Raw genomic sequence first — 22,194 nt, 5'->3', positions numbered from 1 at the left:
AGCAGGTCAAACATTGGTCTATGATTCCCTTGAACATAAAGTTATCACAAGAGTTACAAAACTATTAAATAATACTGAAAAAAAACCTCTTCAGTGGTGATAATGGTCTCATTTTGAAATGTTTAGAGGAATAGACCACAAGCACACCTCATGTTAAAGGTTGTTTCTTGTATCATATGAGAATAGTTAAGGTTATTTTTTTTTATTTTACAGTGTCAAAAGTATTGACATACTGAGGAAACAAGGAAAGGTGCTTTTAAATGAAAATAAAATGTTTATTTTGTTGTTCTTGGACAGAACTACTCTTCAACATACTATCAGGCTGTAAACCCAATTTCAAGGAAAAGGGATACATAATCAGATACAGCAACAGGCTACAGGCAGTTTATGGTAAGGAAAAAATATAATTTATTTTCATAGTGTTGTAGATTTTAATCACTACTGCTGTCACTGCATATCATTAGCAGAGTCATGGCCTATGGTCAGGCCCTTGTAGTAGTCTTCATTGCATCAGTTTACTGAACCTTAATGTATGCTCCTTATCAAGAAACCAAACATACAGTGACTCTTTTTCTTTTTTTTTTTCTTGCCTAGGTGATCATTGTGCTATTTCAAAGACTGAACTTGAAGCTTCACTATCGGCTTTTATTGTAGTGTCTGGTACAGGTTGTCTCATAAGCCCATTAGTCATGTCTTGACGTGCAACTGTCCGCTGTTACTTAATCTTCAACTTTTCTTAATGTTCTCTCTGAAACAACAAAACTGACTCATCTTTATCATGTGCTCAGAGCTGAGCAAGCATATTAAACTTCCACCAAAGTTTATTGTTTTTTATGTTCAAGGTCTGAGCGAATGTACAGTAGATACTGTTCTCAATGCCCTTGTATAAACTTGTGATAATGGGCTTGTAATAAACCTCATCCTGTTCTCGAGCTCTAAGTCTTTTAAATCTAAATACCTTCCAAAAGCTAGTGAGAGGATTTATCCGTTCACAGCTGCAGACTAGAGACATTTTTCTGAGGGATTTAATTTTAGCAGTATGTACCTCAGTTTTGCTCCTTTGATTTAATCAAACTTCTGATTATTACTTCTTGTTGTATTGTTATAAATGCATATCATTAGCAGAAAAAAGTTTCTGTCAATTGTATGACCACAATTTAAACATACAAGTAACATTTCAGAATTCAGAATTCTTTAAATTAGTAATCACTCTTAAAATGTCCATAAAGGACCAAAAGTAAACCTAATGACTCTAGAAAAATCTCTTTCTTTAAACTTTATTTGTTTTGATGCATTGACTAGAATTAGAATAGCCTAGCTTATGAAGGTGGCTGCTATCTATAATCACGCAAAATTGATATGTGTGTTGCATTTTTACAACGTTTTATTTAAAAAAAGAAAACTAATAACATAAACCAGCCCAATAGTAACGAATTTACTTCCCAACACAGAAAATGCAACCCTCCATGTCCCTCCCATTTCTCTTTAGTGACGTCACTGTCCACACCATGTAGTTATCGTTGGGGGTTCAGGCCGACGCTCTCAGTTCATCCTATCGTTAGCGGACAGTGAAGGTTACCTGCTTCAACAGTGCTTGAACGGCAACCTTTCAGCTGTCTCTTCACACAGCAAGACGGGAATAATCGCTGAATCGTTGACATAATTAATTTTAATAATCACTGAAATCGGCTTGTTAAGATATCTTAAACACTTTTAGCTTCCAAGCTAGCTGTTTGTTTTGCTAACTAGCCACACGTAAAGCTTCTCGACCTCCTCATTAGAGGACCCGCCACTGAAATCAGGTAAGACTCATCATTCGGTTTCTATGTGACCTTTTTATGTACATTTTTCACAAATACACATTGAAACATTTGGCGCTGCTGCGGTCGTTGATCTCGTCGCTGCAGTTTCGGCCTTGACGCAGTTGGCTCTAAAACATCTGCGCAACTTGTTTGGTGCCAGGCGTGCCACCAATTAATACAAGATCTGTCAAATACATCGGTACTGTTCAACTTTTTGGTATCCAGGCCGATAAGGCTAACCTACATTACTGCTTTTACAGCTTTAAATTCAGTGATTAAATTTAGTCTTATGTAACAAAATGTACCTTAACTGTGCCAAACTACGGAAGCCTCTTGGCATTTCTACTTGTTTTTTTTTCGGGATGACAGGACAATTTCGGTTCTATTATCGAGACTACTACTTGGATCGCTCGAACATCTCATCTCTAGACTTGAAAAATGTCAAAACAAACAGAAACAGGCTTCATTTCCTCCATTCGCGTGGGCAACAATGGCAGCATGGTATGCCAAGGTCTGGCCTGTCACAGTTGTTAAGCCATTGTTTATTTTTCTTGAGCGCAAGAAAATGGCTCCACAAGACAACACGTTAGAGTGTTGTGAGATAAATCTGCAGTGAATAATTATCCCAATATTCCGTTAATGACAAAACAATTCGAGGACACCAGGAAATTGTTGAAACAGAATTTATGGATGCATCTACCTTATGACTTCGGTGTAAAACCGCTGACTCAGTTGGTAATTGGGTTACTTGAGCAGCTACCTGTGGTGAAATATCTCTGCTATGGGAAGCAGCAATGGAATTTCATGTAATATTTTATGATGAAATGATTCAGATCCGAATAGAACTTCAAAGCTGAGGGTGCTTAGCTATAGAACTGGTGCAAGAGTACAATCCACTAACTGCTATTTAGCAGTTAAGAAGCTACTATAGACATATTGTAAGATTTTTTTGAAAGCATTTATAGTTGTTGCTGATAGCTCAATATAGTCCACCAAAAAAACAACAACCCTGTACTTTCAATTTCTTATTTCAAAAAAGTCTCAATATTTTAACCTTATTATAAATGTATTTTAAACTGCAAATTTTAGTGGAAAACTATGTATTTAGTATATATGTGTATACAGTAAAGCAAATTATGGTACTTATGTGCTTTGTTTGTCTAAAAAAGTGAAATTAGGCCTTTTAAGTTCTGAAGTAGTTCAAGCTAATGCTTTTGGATATGTTGATTTAGGTTTTCTTGTGGTTACTCTTGCTGCAACATGTACTGTCTAGACTTACATCATCCTTTCCCTTATCTTAGTCACCCATGAAAAGTCTCTGGGTGTTTTTTGTGCGTTAAGTCAGACCTTATTTTCTGCTTTCAGAACAATGAGTTCCCAGGTGAGACAGAACTTCCACCAAGACTGTGAGGCTGCAATCAACAGGCAGATCAACCTGGAGCTGTATGCCTCTTACGTCTACCTGTCAATGGTGAGATTTTCAATCACTGGATACATAAAAATGGGAAATGACATGAGGAGAACTTGTTAATAAAAAAGGAACAAACAGACATGATGATATCAGTCATTATGAAGAAGTGATTCTGATCCCCTTTTGAAGCCATACTATGAATCTGCTCCAAGTTGGAGGTGTTGATCCTCATGCACCCTTCAGATATAGCTAATAGTCTAAAGTAAAGAAGCCAGGCACCTTCTGAATGATAAAAAACAGGATCAGTTATTGTTAAACATTAACTTGTAAAACATGTGAATGCATTTAAGATTTCTATTTGATGTCACATGAGCCTAGTTGTAATGGATGTTCTTTGACAAAGTCGTAAAACAAAGGTTGAAGTTCCTTTTTAGATTACGGTATGTACATAGACCGGGCAGAGAGTTCAGTGCTTGACCTTAAAAAACTGCAGTAACCCAGAGTATGACTTTATCTATCCATCCTACACAGTTGTGTATATAAAAGGATTTTCATAACGGTTATTTTGGACATATTCTTAATACTTTCTGCAGTTTTAGAGAGGGTTGTAGCCAAAAAGTTAACTTTTTGCTCAGATTTTATACAAGTAATGTTTTGTAGGATTTCCCAATCTCATTGCAGAGCAGAAAAATAAAGTGTCACTGATGATAAAAAAAAAAAAATAAGGCTCCTGTTTTCATCATGATGTCAAACACATTAAACTGTTTGTGTGGCTAATGTGTAGTCATCTTGGCCGGGAGACGTTCCTGTGAGCATTGTACCCTGAACTTTTGGTTCACCAGAAGTAAATTGCTACTTTACGAAGAGTTAGGCAACCGACATTCCTCTCTACCTCCCTCCTCGCAGGCATACTACTTTGATCGGGATGACCAGGCGTTGCCCAACTTTGCCAAGTTCTTCCGTAATCAGTCACATGAGGAACGTGAGCATGCTGAAAAGCTCATGAAACTGCAGAACCAGAGGGGAGGAAGGATCTTTCTGCAGGACGTCAGGGTATGAGCTTAAAGTTGATCTTGTGTTTGAGTGCTTTCACTGTGTGTGTGCGTGAGAGTGATTTTGGGCTATCGTACGGACCATGTTGGGTGGGCCCCTAAATGACAAATAGATACTGAGGGTGTGAGTATGCTGTGCTGCTTATCTTGTCAGACAAACACGTACAGTTTAACGTTTCAGTTTTAACGTTTAACGTTCCCTGACCCACTTTGTTATACAGAAGCCAGAGAGGGACGAATGGGGCAGCGGTGTGGAGGCTCTTGAATGTGCCCTGCAGCTGGAGAAGAGTGTGAACCAGTCACTGCTTGACTTGCACAAGCTCTGCTCTGATCACAATGACCCACATGTGAGTAGGAAAATAGGACACATTTGCACAGTGAAGCATCTATATAACACATTTTACTCTGACTTCACGTTTTAAGAAAACACCAGAGTCCCCAACTCCCAAAAAAAGAAATTTTGTCACAAGAGCTGCAGGTTCCTTTTTGGCAAATGTGAAACATCCATCAGATTTAGTTAAAGCACTCACTGCATCCATATCAAACAACATATGCTAAACGGAAAAAAAACAACAGCAGATGAATGATATAACTAAATTTTCTTAAATCAACATTAAGTTAACATTTTGTTCAAAACAGGAGCTAGAACTAACTTAACAACTGCATAACAGTACTAACAAACACTGTAAGCACAAACATGTTTGTCTTTGAGCTCTTAATACTTCTGGTGTTTGTAAGAAACTTTTTACAGGTCATGACATAAAAGTTGATTTTCTTTTTGTTTATTTTTTTTTTGTTTCCATGAAGCTGTGCGATTTCATCGAGACGCACTACCTGGACGAGCAGGTTAAATCAATCAAGGAGCTTGGAGACTGGGTAACCAACCTCCGCCGCATGGGGGCTCCTCAGAACGGCCTTGCTGAATACCTGTTTGACAAACACACCCTGGGCAAAGAAAGCAGCTAAATCCCTCCATGTCACATGTCCAATAGCTTTCTTAATATGTATATTTGTATCTCGCTTTGAAATGTTTTCATCTTATAAAAGCCATCTGCATGATACCAGCTAGTCATTTAGACTCATCCTATTGCTTGTATTGTACTCCTTACTACAGTTACATCAGTAAGCATTATTACCACAGCTGTGAGCTTTGCCTTTGTCATCACTATACTTGTTTTACGCAAGGAGCTGTCAAACCAATAAAACAAACCCTCTGGATTCTCATCAGACTTGTTTTTTTGTTGCCTAATTTATAAAATCCATCTGAAAGATAGAGGAACTTCCCACTAACCAAAATGTTCAATTATAGCATATGATCTGTTTCACTTCCACTAACAGAAAACAGAACTAAGCTGCAGCTGAGGCATTTAGTAAAATTCCCCTTGGGCCATTGATGATCTAAAACCAAAGGGAAACTCATTTAGTTTCATCCCAGCATCAATGCCCATGAAGATCTAATGGTTGTTATTGTATTTTGAGGACAAAAGGTTTTGAATTCCATAGACTGGTATTACGATATGATCATAGTGTTCATCTAAGCAGGATATAACTACTTCTTTTCTCTGAGCCTGTGGTGTTAGGAAAATATACCCCAAAACCCAAAATAAGCAGCTCGATGAACAACTAGATTATGACCTTGCTGATCATAGCTTGCAAACTTTGTCAATTATAGGTGGTCAATTTTGCATGGAAAACCAAACTACCTTCAATTCACTTTCAAGTTAAGAGTGTTCTTGTGTTTTTCTTAAGGCTTCTTTATTCAGATTTTATTTATTGCTGTGTAATGAGGTATTTTCCTAATCAGATATGTATAAGGTTCAGATATATAACATAAAAAAGATATAGTTCAAATGTTTGGTGTCAAACTTCCCTCTTCAGTTCTTCTAGCCCAGACCTGGTTATCATTATTGTTTCGTTCCTCTGGAAAACAGACTGTTTTTGTGTGTTTGGTATATGAGTCACTCCCTCTAGTGGTGATTAAAAATCAAAAAGTACAACCCACAGCCCTAATTCTACCAAGGTCCAATGTTTTTTTTGTTTTTTTTAGCATAGTTAAATTAAAATAACCATTCTCAAACGACTGAAAAAGAACAAAATGCAATAAGATTCTATATACTGTGTACACTTCACGCAAAAGTTTCTAGTTGCTGAGTCAACCTAAGAAAGTCTGTTTGCTTTATGTTTTTTCCTAAAAACTTGAAATTGTAATGCTTCATACCTTTATAATTCGAAAAGTACGCCAAAACAAATGCATGTGTATAATGTTTCAGTAATTTGCATTAAGTACGTGGAAGTAACACGTAGATAATATCCATGATAATCATGAGTCACTTACAATCCAAAGCTAGTGGTTATTAGTAAATGCAGTACTGCCGTTTTCTAAACCTTAACTTCATTAACAAGTAATAGGAGTGCATCTGCACTCCTGAAATGTTTTACCCAACAATGTAAAATAATTTCCTTGCTGTTGCTTGTGAAATGATGCAAGTTTTCATTCTGCAGACACATTACAAGATGGCTTTAGACAACCAAATGAAAGCTCTATGCCTTTTGGAATTTGTCAAACACACCACACCTTGTTTTATTTCCCACAGAATAGAAAAGTAAAGAATAAGCCTGAAATAGGATCTAAAGAACAACTCTGAGGCACCTTTTTGAAATGAGAAGATGAAACATAAATGCTGTAAAGAAAATAAAATATCAAGTCAAAAGTCATTGTTTCAAACTGAGCAGAAGACAGAAATGTAAATAAAAATTCCCACATTTCCTGTCGCATTAAAAAACTAAGCTTCTTCTAGCTCTACCAGCACTCCATCACAGTCTTTAGGATGGAGAAACATCACTGGTTTCCCATGGGCTCCTATACGAGTCTCAGCTGACAGAGTCCTGATGTTTTTTGCTTTCAGGTCGGCTACCGCAGAGTTGATGTCGTCCACCTGTAGAAAAGTGGAAAAAATGTGAATTATCACAAATAAAAACTTTTTTTTTCTTGACCCAACATTTTATAGCTGTTACAAACATGTGTGTGCTCTTTGGCAGACACACTGCATCAAGCTGGATCTACAAGAAAAGAACACCCACACACTAACCCGTTAAGACCTGAAATATTAACTTTATTACAGTAATCCAGCTCTTCTAAACTCCTTCAGCTCTACAGAAAGCATCACAACACTATAGTCAAAAGCCAAATGTTATAAAAAGAAAATTTAAGTCCCTACACAATATCCACGACATGAACAAGCTGAAAACCAAAGCTACTGAAGGCTGTTTTCAATCTGGATTTTTAATTTTGTATTGACAGCTAGTAGCAGTCAGTAATGCTACATATTTGCTCCCCAGAAGCCTGAATGATTTAATATGAGGAATAAAAATAAAATAAAATTGGTGTCTAACCTCAATGCAAATGTGGTGCATCCCTCCAGACTTGTTCTTCTGTAAGAAACCAGCAATAGGACTCTTCTCCCCTAGAGGATGGAGCAACTCCAGCTTGGTATTGCCGAGCTCCACAAACACTGTGTAGACTCCGTGCTCAGGAAGAGGAACTTTTTCACTCACTGTGGCCCCCAAAATGTCCCGATACAGAGCTGTGGCCTTCTCCATGTCAGGGACAGCGATGGCAATGTGATTCAGCCTCCCAAGCTTCCACACTGATCCAGGCACACCCTGGCGGAGGGTTGCTGTTGTTGAATGTGCCCTCAGGAGAGTGAAACGAGTACATGCAGAGAAGCCTGCCGCTGAAAATAAGATGGGTTAGTTGTAAACTACAGTGATCAGCAGTTTTAAACCTTAGTCTTGCCTTTCCTTTAGTAACTTAAGTGTTTGAAAATACTACTACTACTACTTCTACTACTACTACTACTAATAATAATAATAATAATTATAATGAACTTATCTATGTAGTACCTTTAAAAACACAAGTTACCGAGTGCTTTATGACAGAAGTCCAAAAGCAAAATAAAGCCAGCAATTAAACAGTGCAAAACCTAATCAAGGGGTGCAACAGAGTGTATGGTAAATTCATCAAAAAAAAAAAAACTATCACTGAAGAGAACCAAGGCAGTAAAAGAACACAACAACTTAGACAGAGACCACGAGGACCTAAGAGTACAAGTAGGTAAAACAAAAAAAAACAAAAAACAAAAAAAAAAGTAAATATAAATAAGGGGATAAATCAATGAAAGAAGAAAAAATGTGTGACTAAAACTGTGAAAAAAAAAAACAGAATAAAAAAGAAGTAATAGAGCAAAACGCAAACACAGTAAGAAGATAAATGAAAATTATCTAATGCACAGCCCAATTTTAATAAACTATCCGAATTTCTGTTTCGGGATAGTTTGGTCCAAAGTGACCATACAACAGATATGTAATGAAATTTTTGTGATGTATAGCTTCCTTTTGAAGAAGTTAGACTCACAGAAATGAAACTCTCACAATTCTAGCAAACTTCTCATGCTGTTAGATAAAAAACAAACCACGCACACTGAAGTCAAACGAGCAACAAGAGTAGCACATTATGTAACATTTGCATGGAGAGTTTCACCTAAGTGGTTTTACGCAGTCCATGGTCAACATTTGTTCGTAGGTTGACATGTAAGATAGCAGAGTGTGATACATTAAAAGTTACTGTAAAGTAGAAAGAGTAAGATAAAATTTCTTTTTCTCACCAACCTGCAACCTTCAGTACGGCGGACGCCATGTTTGTGTCTCGGAACCAATAATACCGGAGCAGTTTCTCTGTGAGCCTGTTTACCTGCGACACAGATCGTCACACACATGTTGGGGAACCATGGCGAAGAGGGATGTGTTGAGCGTGCTAGATCAGTGTGTCTCTGCTGTCAATGCAAACACTGCACAGCCGGATAACTTTTTAAGGCAAGTTTATGCGGTATATTCACCCGAGTTGTGAAAAGTGTGATAGTTGTTGTTCGAGCTTGTTCGAAGAAAGGAGGTTAAACTAACCCAACGCTAGCTACGGCTAACCGCATACACCTCTTACGTTAGCTTTAAAAGAGATGCTAGCCGCCATAGTCAACTTTTTGATTTCTAAATGTTGGGGAGAATGTTTACCATTTACTGAATCATTTTAAAATCACATTTTCCAAACAGGTGACACACTTTGAAATCACTGCTGCATTAGATTAGAAGCGTTCAAACCATGTGTCTCATGTGATGCATCAGTTCCATAATCATCGTAGCGGTCTCACCTAATGAACACTAGTTATTGTAAACCCGATTCTATTTGAGACCTAAGGAAAAATATGACCCCGCAACTCCACGGGTTTTTGTTTGGATTGGTAGTCAGTACAAATCTACCATTGGGCTACAAGTGATGGGGATTGTGTTGGTATCAGAACTTGCAAGGCAACCAGCTGTTGTTCACTGAAATATAATAAGACGAAGTGAAAAAAGCTTTATTGGAAAACGATAAAGGATTGAATGAAGCTCATTGTTTATTAAAACCAGTTATCCAGTGATGCAAATACCATGGTAATGTAGATTTATTTGTAATAGGAAGCATCCTACTCAGTTTTAGACATTTAACTATTTTGATTAACTTTAAGTTGCATGTGATCCTGATTATGTTGTGTGGCAGAATAGATTACCTCTTTTTCTTAGCCATAAATATAAATCCAACACCAACTACAAAATCGTGCGTAAATGTTATGTTTCAAAAAAGCATAATACCAGTTTGAATGAATAAAAAGATATGTTCCTCCATGTGAAAAACCAATTCCCAAGAATATCAAACCTATACTATAATGAGAGTGTGCTACAGATAACAAATGATTGATATATAAATATTTTTTTCAAGTTTTTGTTGTTATGCCAGGTCTTTCACTGAATTTTGCAAAAGGCAATCCTGCACCCAGATTCACCAATACCTTTAGAAGAATAGCAATAAAAACATCAAATTCTTCTTTGATGTAATCTTTGACCACACTGATTTCATTTTCTCCTCTTTTTAGTCTGCAGGATGAAGTGGCCGCAGACTTTACCTCTCTTACTAAGACCTTGTATGACCTCCATAAAGCCACAGAGCCTGCATATTACAAAGGCAGCCCGCTTGCTCAGCTGGTGGTGGAAAACTTTGATGAAGAACAGATCTGGCAAGAGCTGGAGCTGCAGAACGATGCTGTACTGAAACACTTTGAAAACATCACAGATAAGGCGTTATCTGATAAAACATTAACGTTGCTTGCTGAAGAGGAGGAGGAGGAGGAGGAGGAAGAAGAACAACATCAAGAGGAGGAGGAGAGTATTGGTGAAGAAGAAGCAGAGACAGGTGATGAAAATGTTGATGAGGAAGAGGAAGAAGAAAAAACACCCAGACAGTCCAAAAAAATGGCCCAGGTTGAGAACGAGGCAGAGGGTTACTCAGATGAGGACTCTGATTTGGACTTTGATGTGGATGCTCTGGAGAAGCGAGAAACACAAAGAAAGGAAAGTGGAAAGAAAGGCTCCAGTGCAAAAATGCTTCCTTCTGAAGTTGATGACAAGTTCTTCAAGTTGTCAGAGATGGAGTCATTTCTCGACGATATGGACAAACGAGAGGGAAAGGAAAATGAAAACGAAGATGAAATTAACTATTTCCAGGATCTGCCATCTGATGAGGATGATGATCTGGACCTGGAACAAATAATTTCCTCCAAAAAGCAAAAGAAAAACACTGTATGTATCTAATCCTGTATTATAACAATTCAAATTTCATTGTGTATTAGTGTCACAATACAAAGAAAAAAACTTTGTTTGTATGTTCACAGTCTAAAAGCTCTAGGAACCTAAAATACAAGGACTTCTTTGATGCTGTGGATAGTGTGCCAGCTAAAGGTGATGAGCTGTCAGATGGTGATGACAGCATGGTTGATGGCCAAGAAGAAGGTGAAGAAATAAATGATGGGGAAGATGACTATGATAGTGAAGAGGAGGGTGAAGATGAGTAAGTGTGATTGAAATTATGTTATGACAGTGATGCCCATTTGGTTGAGTGTGGCTATTTCTAGCCTGTCTGTGTCTACTTTTTGCCAGAGATGAAGAGACAAGCCATTCCAAAGCATCCCATAAGAAAGTGACCTTTGACCTCTCTGGGGATGAGGAAAGCGAAGGAGAGGACTTGGAGGACATTTTTGGAGGCAAATCAACAAGCTCAGCAAAATCTGAATCAAAATCATCTTATGAGAGACGACAAGAAAAGGTAACAGCTCAAAATTTTGATTTTTCAAATTGAAACTCACTTTAATGTGTTAGACAATCGTAATAAAAAAGCTGTTTAATAAACATACTGTAGACTAACTGTAGAAAACCTTCACCATATCTTGAAAAACACTGTGGTGCTTTTCCAGAAAGAATACCATGAGAAGGATGTGTGTCTGAAAGGGCCTTAAGAATATTTTAGTTAATGGATCCATCGGGGTAGACTTCCTGGGTAGTGTTACATGCCTAACTAGGTTTTTAAGCAGCATTCTGACACCAAACACAACTCCTTGTGTTGTGATAGTGCAGGTCTAATTTTGCTTATTTTCATATGAATAATAATCACCTTCAGATGTCAGAGAAGATCCAAGAGCTGGAGAACGCAGCTCTAGCAGAGAAGTCGTGGCAGCTTTCTGGAGAGGTGACAGCACAGACACGTCCAGAGAACAGCATGTTAGAGGAAGATGTGGAGTTTGAGCAGACATCTAGGATGGGTAAGTGACTGTTCTTCGTTTTCGGCAGAATTTTTGAAATTAAAGATTAAATATATATTAACAACATAAGCAATATATAAATAAAAAAGTGAGACTATCTGTCTGCAGTTTTATAATTAACTCAGAGGTTTTAACGTTGCGCCTATAGCCCCTAGTGTCACTGAAGAAACCACACTACAGCTTGAAGACATCATCAAACAGAGAATTAAAGACCAGGTTGTACACATAAGCTTTTTAATGTCTGAAAAGATATGAAACATAATTTTTGAGGTTGGCTGTTTCTAACCCAGGGACTTAAACCTCTGTTTCTGTAAGGCTTTTGATGATGTTGTCCGCAAGGAGAAACCCAAAGAAGAGGTGTTTGAGTACAAGAAGAGGTTAACATTGGACCATGAGAAGAGCAAGCACAGTCTTGCTGAAATCTATGAGCAAGAGTACCTCAAACAGTCTCAGGTATAATTGTGATCATTGTTTCTCCAACACATAGGAGTCTGTGCTGCATATCTTTAGGTTATTAATTTCTTTTCTAACTTCAGCAAAAGACAAAAGAAGAGAATGAAAACCCTGCCCATCTGGAAATTCAAAAGCTGATGGACACACTTTTCCTAAAGCTAGATGCTCTCTCTAACTTCCACTTCACACCAAAACCAGTAAGTTTTACCTGACTGTCCAATTTGAATTGTGATCATTTGTGAATTGAAGTTTGAGACATAATCTATAAATATACAATATGCCACCCTCTTACAGAACATGTATGTAGAAATTCTATAGAAATAAAAAATAACCGAATAAGTAATTTAAACTGAAAGTTTCAATATTCTTGAGATGATTATAAAAAATAAGTGGGTCATCTATAACTTTATCCATGTAATGTCTTGTCGACAGCCTGTTCCTGAGGTCAAAGTGGTGTCTAACCTTCCATCTATAACAATGGAGGAGGTCGCTCCTGTCAGCGCTAGTGATGCTACACTGCTTGCACCAGAGGAAATCAAGGTCTGTCATCAGTCGCTTGAACCCGTTTTGATCCTCTGTATCTAGCCATGTTGCCCATGTAATAATACTCTTCTCTAACCAAAGGAGAAGAACAAAGCCGGTGATCTTCTTGGAGATACTGAGAAAACATCAACAGACAAGAAGCGGGAGAGACGCCACAAGAAGGCTGTGAAGCGACTGAAAATAAAGGAGAAAGAAAAGAGACAGAAGCTTAAAGAGGCCAGCAAAGCCGGAGAGAATAAAACACCATCAAAAGCTGAGGTCGCAGAAAACCTGAAGAAAATCACAAAAGGAGGCAAGGCCACAATACTAAAGGTGAGGGTTTCTCATGTGGTCATTCTCACACAGTTTCCACTTGGTATGTGTGTGAATGCACACACAATCGTACAAAACAACTGTTCAGGGACACCTATCAAGAAGCTGTGTAGATGTATGGAACTATGAGGACAATTTAATGAGAGCTTCTTCTTCCCCGGTCTCAGCTATTATTGTGGCTCTCAACTATAACATTTAGGTCTGAGCTTCAATTATTTTCAAATTTAAAATAAAATCTTTAATTTGAAACTAAGTTATCGTGATTAAGTTTTTACAAATGGCAGCAGTGCAAAGAAGCCCTTTCCTTACTTTCAACCCTGTATGTAGGCTGGTGGCAATGGGTTTCTGTAGTGACTGTAATTGCCTGTATCTGTCACTCTGAAACTTTCTTTCAACTCTCCATTTTTTGCTATACAGTATGATTTAGAGAGATCCTGAAGTAGGCTTACAACAACTTTTTTGGCATTTTATTAAGATAGATAAGTTGTCAGAGATGTGAATTGCTACCAGATGCACAAATATAGAGTAAAATCTCAAAATAAAATACCTTAATAGGCAAATAGTTAATCATAATAAACAGGAAAATCAAGTGGGAAAACATGAAAATAGTGCAGGGGAATTCACAAAATTAAGGAATCCAATGCTAAAATTTTCTGAGTCAAGACCCAAGATCTCCCAAAGCACAAGTTCCCAAATATTCACTGGTATTTATCAAACAGTTGTAGCTTTCGAGTCAGGTTTTTTTTATTCTTGAATGTACCATATGATTTTTACTGTACAAATTTTAAACTACGAGCTACTACTACACCCTGCTCTTTGTTAAGTTTAAATACAAAATACTTTTAATCTTGCTGACCAGATCCACTGCTGCTGCACAATGAGGGCAATAGCATTTGGTGCATTGTGTAATAAATTCTCTTACAAACGTTTCTCAAGTTTAATTTGAATAAAATACTGAATGTGGGACTTAAACTTAGAATTCAGATCCTTAAAACTACTATTTCTTGGCATCTGTGTGAAGCAACAGATGCCAAAAAATAAAAAATAAATTAAAGCTTTGAATTCTCGGATGTGGTGGGTTCACCACCATCAATTGAACTGCAGGTGGTGCAGTTGATCATCTAGTCTGGTATCAATAAATTGCCTTTATAATCTATTATAACTTTTAAACTGTTTTGCTGATTGCACAGTCTCTGTTTCCCTTTTCCAGACTGGATTTATTATGTGTTTGCCTGGTGACTCAATTAATGCGGTATTTCTCTGTTTTTCTAGGATGAAGGAAAGGACAAAGCTCTGCGGTCCTCTCAGGCCTTTTTCTCTGAGTTGCAGGACCAAGTCAAAAGTCAGATCAAAAATGTAAAAGACACTTCTTTAAAGAAGAAGAAGAACAAAGAGGTTTCTGCCAGCAAACTCAAGCTATAAAAACTGTGATGGATTGTTGCCAAAGATCAACTTTTACTTGTACAGATTCTTTATGTAAGGAAGCTGTTCTCTGTGAACTCTGAGAACCTTGGTAAAATATTTCAATTTTCTTTCTAGTAAATTAAGTGCCAGATGTTGTTTTGTAATGTCTAACTTTTTACACAGGTAATTATACATGTATTCAAGAAATAAACAATGCCTGGCCAGCTGCCGTTGTAATTGTTTATTTTGTCATATCTTTTAGAAGTTTTTGTGTGTATTTCATAACAAATATTTTGAAGAGGTTTCCATGGCCGAATCACCAAGCATTCTGCTTTACTCCATCAGGTATACCACATATTAATCTAGCCATGGAAACTTCTTTGAATATATCCTACATCTATGTTAGTTAACCCATTGCTACGATCTAAATTTTGCTTGGCATGTTTTGTTGATAATTGGAGGGGGGGGGGGGGGGGGGGGGGGGGCATGTGCCGCGTGCCGCAGGGTCCATTGAAAGTGACATTGTATGTGTGAAGGAACAGGACTCTTCTTAAAGCTAGTTTTTCCAGAGTGCGATAAATTCAAGGCTTTTATGTAACTTTCCCATCTAGTAACTATACCTAAACTTTATTAAACTCCTTCTATTTCATATACGAGCATTGACATATAAACCCCATATTTATCAAACAGACATTTCAAGTAAGTTAAGTGAAGCAGACAGATTCCGTCTATACAAGGTCCTGCTACATAAGCAGTAGATTCTCTTCATTAACACTGTGCGTGTCCTATTAAACTTGTGTGTAATCAATCACATGTATTATACAGTCCATGGCCACACCCTCATTTTAAACTCCTGTTTGACAGAAAGTTTGAAGACACGCCCCCTGACAGAAAATTCCCATTACGTCACTACAGAGCACTACGGAAGTAAACTAAACGACGAAGCAACACAGTAAGGAAACCCAAATAAGTTGGTTGCTACGCTTCATTTATCTTCCAGGTATGTGAATACGACACAATTCACACATAATTGTTTTCTCAGGACCCCTAGCCTCGAACTATAGTGGTGACTTGCGCTGTTTTTTTGTGTTTTCCACCGTTGAACAAGAGCTATGTAGCTAGCACTGAGATAAAACTGAACCCTGCTAACAAAGCTACGAGTGGCGTTATGGCTGGAAGACATGAATAAAACAGGGACATACGCGAGTATTTGATAAACTAGTGTCTCAATAAGTGAAATATGATTTGACAAATATATGTGGATGTTTAAATTAACATGGTTGGGGCGATAGATTCGGGTTAACTGTCTGCTGAGCTAGGCTAAAGCTAACAGATAGGCATTTTGAAGGGTTGATACTAGTTTGGTAGGCTAATATGTTATTCATTGTGTTATTGTTACGTCACTGTTTGTGCTTAAAGTTGTTCAGAGTTACTCTGTGGCGATATGTTGGTCATGCTCACATGATTAGCCAAGTGAGTCACTGGATCGGACATGGGGGCGAGGCTAAAAATGGACTCTCATGTTTGGTTTCGGTACATGCTTCCATGAACATTGTTCTCTTCTCATGTTCTCAGACAGAATATCAGCATGCTGGGAGGAGGATTCAAGCCTGACAGGCTAAAAGTCAATCTCCGTCTCGTTATTAACCGATTCAAACTCCTGGAGAAAAAGAAAAGTAAGCCCATCTCTGCTTTCAACTCTGATCCAATTCTATCACATATACTGTGTGTTCGTGTTTGTATTTTTGTGTCCCTTTTAGTCAATTTTCTCCATTCTTGTTCAAAACTTTTTGAAAAGCCGAGCTTGCTCAGAAGGCAAGGAAGGAGATCGCAGATTACCTAGCAGCGGGGAAGGATGAGCGCGCACGGATCCGTGTGGAACACATCATTAGAGAGGACTACCTGGTGGAGGCCATGGAGATCCTGGAGCTTTACTGTGACCTGCTGCTGGCTCGCCTTGGCCTCATCACTTCGCTGAAGTGAGTCACATAGTCATCGTTATTTGTTGCTTTTTTTCTTATGTTATCAACAATGGAGGTGTATATTGTTAAATTAATCACTATTTGTACAGCGCACTGATTCACAACACATGTCAATATAAACAGCTTTGAAAAATGCGCAGATCTAGATTAAACTCTTTTATATAACTTAATGTCGAGACAGCATAAGATCTGGTGCCATATTACAGGCAAGACTCAGCCTTATCTCATCTCAGTCCACTGAGGTGAGCACTTTGCAGTATTTAGCAAGTTACAGTAACAATAAAAAAAATCATTTTTTACTGGCAGAAACATTGAGCATTACTAGCCTTATACCAGAGAGCCATCTGCTGAGACTGGGTTTGGGTTAGAAAGAGGGATAAAGGGAGATGCAAAATGAAAATGTTTTTTTTATGCCCTTGTGATCTTTCTTCTTAATCCTCATTCATCTTCTCTAATTAGGGAAATGGAACCTACCTTGCAAGAGGCTGTGTCCACCCTCATATGGGCAGCACCTCGTCTCCAGGCTGAAGTCAATGAGCTTAGAATTGTAAGTACTTGCCCTAAAGCCTAACAGCACCGATAAAGTCCTGTTTCGATCCAGAGGATCAGCCTTAAAAGTCTATCTTCAAATGCATTTTTTAGGTAAGTGATCAGCTTTGTGCAAAATACAGCAAGGAGTACGGCAAACTGTGCAAGACAAACCAGATTGGCACCGTTAATGAAAGGGTTGGTATTTTTCCATTGACTACCCACAAGTTTGTTCAAGAATACATGAACCTCTTGCTACTTTTGAGCAGCTTTTTATCAAAAATCTGTCATGTTTACAGCTGATGCACAAACTGGGCGTGGAGGCCCCTCCCAAGATCTTGGTGGAGCGGTATCTGATAGAGATTGCCAAGAACTACAATGTGCCGTATGAACCTGATGCCATGGTTCGGGTGAGTGTTAGAGAATGAGTTTTTTTTTTCTGCAAAGATAAAAAAGTCACATTTGTTAACTTATCCACCACTGATTCTGGACAGCCTGAGGTTTGTGCTGGAGAAGAGGCAGACCTGATCGATGTGAACAATGACAAGAAGTTTGGTGGTGGTGGAGGAGGAGGTGGTGGAGGATTCACAGCTCCTCCTGGTGCCATGCCCATGCCCATGCCCATGCCTATGCCCATGCCTATGCCGACAGCTTTCAACTATCCGCCCCCCAAAGGAGCCGTAAGAGATCTTTTGAAAACTTGTTTTGATGTTGTTGAAATTTTTCATATTGGTTAAAAAGTAAATGGTATCATAAAGGGGATCTTTGATTTTAGTACATGTCTTATGACCGACCACTGAGTATCTGAGTATAGTTACCCTTACCATAGTCAATAGTACATTACAGTAGCTTATTAATGATCAGAATTGCAAGTAGATTCACAATGTCCAAGTGGCTTAAAACTTTAATTAATAATACAGCAACATCACAGCCAAATAATCGATTTTATGGTCTTAGTCATTCCCATAACTGTCATTACAAAGTCATCCGAACCAAATGTAATTGTGATTCAACACACTGTTAATGAAACACAGAACAGCCACTCTCAAGTAAACTTAACCGATTATTAACTCAGTTTTTCACAACTGAAGTCACTGAAAGCGTTTTATCACTGGTTACTAGAAAGAAACGGTAATTTTGCTGAGGATGAGAGGCAACATTTGTGTTTAAGTCCACCTGTGATTGCTGTACCTAAAATGTGACATACATAGTATCTTCCTTAGTCTTGTAACTGACTGATGTTTATCCCTTCAGGATCAGTTTAATGCTCCCATTGGAACCTACAACAACTTCCAGCATCCCATGGGAGGAGGGCTGCCCCCTCAGCTGCCCACTTCTCCCCCCACATACGAGTCTGTAAGTGATCGAACCCCTCCCATCCATGCCCCCTACCTGTTCCCCCTGAAGGACAGACGGACAGGGCAGGGCACCACTCAGGGAAGAGCAGTTCATTCAGCTTGCTTGCAGTTTTGCCTGTCCTCTACTATTTTTATACTTTTTTGTCAGCATAGGCCCAATACTGGTGTACCTTTCCTTTTCTCTGGGATGATATTTATTCCGGCTGGCATGCACAAAATACTTAGCAAACACCTTGTTTGGGTAACCCCTTTGTAGAAAGAAGCAATTTTGATTCTGCTTGATCCACTGGGATTTGTGTGGGAAGGACAAGTATCACCACAACTAACTTTTACCTGATCAGTTGCTCAAAGTGGAACTAAAACAGACAGGATTGTGAAGTACTCCATAGAGAGACCATAGGCCAGCTGAGCTCTTGTAAGCATGGCATCTTGTGTGTAGGGTGTCTTATATTTTAACACTTGAGGTGAGGTGATGGGTTCTCAGAAATCCCTCTTCAGGTTTTTCCTTACTGTATTTTCCTACTGCCTGCTTATCGGGTCAAATGCCAATGCTCAAAACTAACAAATACTCCAATCTCTGTTATATAGCAAGATTACATAATCCGTGACCAGTTTTCTCTTTGTTTCAGATTGATGACCTAACTGACAAACCCTCTGTTCCTTCCCAGGCCGTAGGTGAGTTAAGCCAGCAGTCACAAATTGATAAAGGGTTTTTAATTATATGTCCCTCGTTTGTGTGGTTTGCCTTGACTTCCAAGAAGAGACTTCCTCTCTGTGTTGGCTGTACTACATCCCCAATCCAGTCATTGTAACGCTTAAAAATGTCACCTGAGGAGATTTGTTTCCATACATTACTAAATAATTTAGTAAAAGAGACTGTTTTGCTTAAAGTCTTACCCAAGGAAAGTAAATTGTGTTTATGTAGGGCACTGTGTTATGGAACAAGTTTGTTTATTGGGGGATAATGTACAGAAACTGTATATTACACCATTGTGTATGAAGTACAGCTTTGTACCTCTCATTGTGTGTGGTATTCTAGCTAACAAATGTATTAATAGTAATGGACAATAATGGGAATCAAAGATCTAGAGAAAATTAATTTGAAAGATTCACCTCTGATGTAGGTCTGGGAATTCGCTAAGATTTATTTTATGAGATGAATAATGGATTACCAATAAAATAAGGCAGTAGCATTTATCTGTACCATCTGATAAAAAATTCTGCCTAGTGCTCTGCTCTTTTTTCACCTGAGACACTATTTCGTGTATCAAATTGAAAACCTTTTGTTGCTCTTCAGGTCCTGGCCCTTCACCTCAGAGATTTGACAACTGTGCTCTCCCAGAACTCCCCTCTGTCCCTGATACACTCCCCACATCCTCGTTCGGAAGAAACACCACCACCACCACCACCTCTGATGACATCGACTTTGATGATCTAACAAGGCGCTTTGAGGAGCTAAAGAAGAAGACCTAAATACTGTAACCCTGGTCTAAACACAAACACATACATGCACGCCTCTACTGTCACCTACCCATCTCAAAGCAGGCAGTGGAAAATATTTTTGTTCTCAATCAGATTTGGTTAGTCCTTTAACAGTGAAGTAATCTTACAAATATTTCAAACATACATGTACTTTTACCTCATTTGCATAAATGTGACCATCTGCCTGAGGGTGTAGTTACTTATTTCACACACACCCCCATCTTTGAAATTATTATCATTAGTAGAGATCTCATTTATTTTAAGCAAGTACCCCATGTCTATAATTTTGTTCTTCACACCATATTACAGCACATTATGACCTACAATCATGTTCTCACTCTGTATTTAACATCGAACCTACTCTTATCTTAGCCTAATGTCTGGGTGATTGATTGTATGACCAGGCATACTTTAATTTTTACTTCTAGGGGTTTTGGGTCTGATTTGAATTTGAAATTTATGCCTCTCTACTTTTGGACATGCTGTCTTGCTGCGATCTCTCAACTCAGTCCTGTCTTGGACCAGTCAAACCTGCCCAGCTGGCCTACCCTGTTTGGTCTGGAGCTGGCATTCACACAAACAAAGGCTGCACATTGTTTCCAATGCATTAAATCAAAACCTAGTTATCGTTCTTGCATAGAGTGAGAAGCCATATTTCCATTGCTGCTGTGGTTACGTGGTTAATCACCCCTTACACTCCCAGGTTGATTCATCATCATTTATCAGAGGTGTATGCGCCATCCATGAAGAACTAATTGTGACACAGTAAACCTGTTACAGGAGTTGTGAGGCACAGATATTAAGTGGTAAAAATGGTGTATGGAAATTTGTAATATATGTTTACAAAATATAGACAGGCCCATTGACATAGAGGATTGAAGTGTACAGCAGAACGTGTTTGGAAGTAAGGAGTTGTACAATATTTAGCACTTCTGTTTTATGTAACATATCTTCTAATAAAGTTGTTTTTCCCTTTGAATATCAGTTTTAAATAATACCTGCACCCTTTTTTCATTTAAATACTTAAATAACAAGCAAAATGTGTGCAGAAAAAAGCCCAGTATGACTGGTTTAAGTGTAAATCTATTTCCCCAGAGGTTATAGGTGTGTGCTGTCCCCTGTGATTCTGTATGCATGTGTCTTTTTCTGTATGTTCACCACTACATTTGCCTTAGTTACCATCTCTCATCAGAGGCCTTGTGAGTCCGTACTAGGATTCTGTACTTGTTATCCACCAAGACTGAGTACTCATGTAAATTTAGCTTTATTTCGTTTGCCCATAAACAGTTGTCTGAAACTTATCTGGGAGAAAATTGGAAGATTAAAAAGAAAATGAATTGTTCTGGCTCAGGAGGATGTTTCCATGCCCTATGGAGGAATGTGAGTGAAGGGTCTTGTTTTAGTATGGATGTAACAGGATGTTATAACTTAAACAAACAAACTTAGCGCTATTTGCATGGACTGATGTCTTGGATGAAATGACTCAGATGTCTGGAAAATCTACTGCAGCGCTCTCCAGCCAGGTGAAAGACACAGTTAACAGATTAGCCTTGAACACTACAGAGCCGTGATCTGCTCAATGTCTTTTCAATGTTGGACTGTTCTTCCATGTTAATCTGCAAGATATAAAGTGATGTCTTGTTACAAAGACATTTTTTTCAATGTATACTAAACACTTTAATTAAAGATTATATTGAACTGGGAATTTGTGAATCTGTTAATGTTCTTTAAGGCTTGTATGTCAAGTAGTGACCAGCAGAGGTCCCCAACGTGAAGGAAAAGAAGTCTTTGCTCAGCCTTGCGGTATGGCTCCTTCCTTTCACAGTTAGTATGGCCAAGTCACAAATTGAAATCCTGAATCTTTGGCTGAGAAGCGCCTGAAAATGTCTACAAGTGAGTCTTTACTAACATGAAGAGGTTTACATCTTTATTTTTATAAATGTGCTTTTAATTATGCTGGTCATTTAAAAGTTTTGGGAATAGTTTTCAATAGATTAAGATGTTCTTACATCACAAATGCGAGCACACACTTCTTGCGTCCTTGAAGGATTCAACTGAATTTTTAAAGTGAACTCTCATCATCTATAAAGAACATATCTGAACATTAAAAACATATGTGCTTTTAAAGAGGAATCACTGAAGAGGATGTGATTTTTGTATGATTATAGAGGCCAAGAACAGG

General features: G+C 38.2%; 4 protein-coding genes across 4 annotated transcripts; 3 read left to right on the top strand and 1 right to left on the bottom strand.

Moving 5' to 3' along the window:
- The first annotated feature begins 1,499 nt into the window (after positions 1–1,499).
- On the top strand, positions 1,500–5,489 carry LOC141787553 (ferritin, heavy subunit). Its single transcript, XM_074666038.1, has 5 exons — positions 1,500–1,802; positions 3,168–3,273; positions 4,120–4,266; positions 4,487–4,612; positions 5,073–5,489. Exons 2-5 carry the CDS (start codon positions 3,172–3,174, stop codon positions 5,229–5,231), a joined length of 534 nt encoding a protein of 177 aa, XP_074522139.1. The 5' UTR covers positions 1,500–1,802; positions 3,168–3,171; the 3' UTR covers positions 5,232–5,489.
- mcee (methylmalonyl CoA epimerase) lies at positions 5,486–9,015 on the bottom strand. The gene is made up of 3 exons (XM_074666039.1): positions 8,934–9,015; positions 7,659–7,999; positions 5,486–7,201 (listed from the first exon to the last, which is right to left on the bottom strand). The coding sequence occupies exons 1-3, from the start codon at positions 8,959–8,961 to the stop codon at positions 7,049–7,051; spliced, it is 522 nt and encodes a 173-aa protein (XP_074522140.1). The 5' UTR covers positions 8,962–9,015; the 3' UTR covers positions 5,486–7,048.
- Positions 8,997–14,791, top strand: mphosph10 (M-phase phosphoprotein 10 (U3 small nucleolar ribonucleoprotein)). Its single transcript, XM_074666037.1, has 11 exons — positions 8,997–9,137; positions 10,232–10,934; positions 11,027–11,202; positions 11,292–11,457; positions 11,809–11,950; positions 12,099–12,166; positions 12,266–12,403; positions 12,487–12,600; positions 12,836–12,943; positions 13,028–13,258; positions 14,531–14,791. The coding sequence occupies exons 1-11, from the start codon at positions 9,052–9,054 to the stop codon at positions 14,678–14,680; spliced, it is 2,082 nt and encodes a 693-aa protein (XP_074522138.1). The 5' UTR covers positions 8,997–9,051; the 3' UTR covers positions 14,681–14,791.
- Positions 14,792–15,525: 734 nt separating this feature from the next.
- ist1 (IST1 factor associated with ESCRT-III) lies at positions 15,526–21,732 on the top strand. The gene is made up of 10 exons (XM_074667159.1): positions 15,526–15,662; positions 16,238–16,338; positions 16,461–16,641; positions 17,104–17,191; positions 17,287–17,370; positions 17,472–17,582; positions 17,667–17,852; positions 18,427–18,528; positions 19,160–19,205; positions 19,828–21,732. The coding sequence occupies exons 2-10, from the start codon at positions 16,251–16,253 to the stop codon at positions 20,001–20,003; spliced, it is 1,062 nt and encodes a 353-aa protein (XP_074523260.1). The 5' UTR covers positions 15,526–15,662; positions 16,238–16,250; the 3' UTR covers positions 20,004–21,732.
- The last annotated feature ends 462 nt before the right edge of the window (positions 21,733–22,194 follow it).

This window comes from Halichoeres trimaculatus, unplaced genomic scaffold (assembly GCF_033239565.1).
Source record: "Halichoeres trimaculatus isolate MK-OKI-2021-1 unplaced genomic scaffold, fHalTri1.1 fHalTri1_scaffold_3, whole genome shotgun sequence".
NCBI lineage: Eukaryota > Metazoa > Chordata > Actinopteri > Labriformes > Labridae > Halichoeres > Halichoeres trimaculatus.
Note: the sequence above shows the minus strand (reverse complement) of the source record. Positions and strands in the feature narration are given on the sequence as shown.

Bases quoted from the DNA above. Each gene is read 5' to 3' on its own strand.
- mcee (XM_074666039.1), bottom strand. From the start codon at position 8,961: ATGGCGTCCGCCGTACTGAAGGTTGCAG. The intron at 8,000-8,933 runs GTTGGTGAGAAA...TCTTATTTTCAG, and splicing joins CGCCGTACTGAAGGTTGCAG to CGGCAGGCTTCTCTGCATGT. The intron at 7,202-7,658 runs GTTAGACACCAA...ACTTTTCTACAG, and splicing joins TGCACCACATTTGCATTGAG to GTGGACGACATCAACTCTGC.
- mphosph10 (XM_074666037.1), top strand. From the start codon at position 9,052: ATGGCGAAGAGGGATGTGTTGAGCGTGCTAGATCAGTGTGTCTCTGCT. The intron at 11,951-12,098 runs GTAAGTGACTGT...TTGCGCCTATAG, and splicing joins TGAGCAGACATCTAGGATGG to CCCCTAGTGTCACTGAAGAA. The intron at 12,601-12,835 runs GTAAGTTTTACC...TCTTGTCGACAG, and splicing joins TCCACTTCACACCAAAACCA to CCTGTTCCTGAGGTCAAAGT.
- LOC141787553 (XM_074666038.1), top strand. From the start codon at position 3,172: ATGAGTTCCCAGGTGAGACAGAACTTCCACCAAGACTGTGAGGCTGCA. The intron at 4,267-4,486 runs GTATGAGCTTAA...TTTGTTATACAG, and splicing joins TCTTTCTGCAGGACGTCAGG to AAGCCAGAGAGGGACGAATG. The intron at 4,613-5,072 runs GTGAGTAGGAAA...GTTTCCATGAAG, and splicing joins CTGATCACAATGACCCACAT to CTGTGCGATTTCATCGAGAC.
- ist1 (XM_074667159.1), top strand. From the start codon at position 16,251: ATGCTGGGAGGAGGATTCAAGCCTGACAGGCTAAAAGTCAATCTCCGT. The intron at 16,642-17,103 runs GTGAGTCACATA...TTCTCTAATTAG, and splicing joins GGCCTCATCACTTCGCTGAA to GGAAATGGAACCTACCTTGC. The intron at 17,192-17,286 runs GTAAGTACTTGC...TGCATTTTTTAG, and splicing joins AAGTCAATGAGCTTAGAATT to GTAAGTGATCAGCTTTGTGC.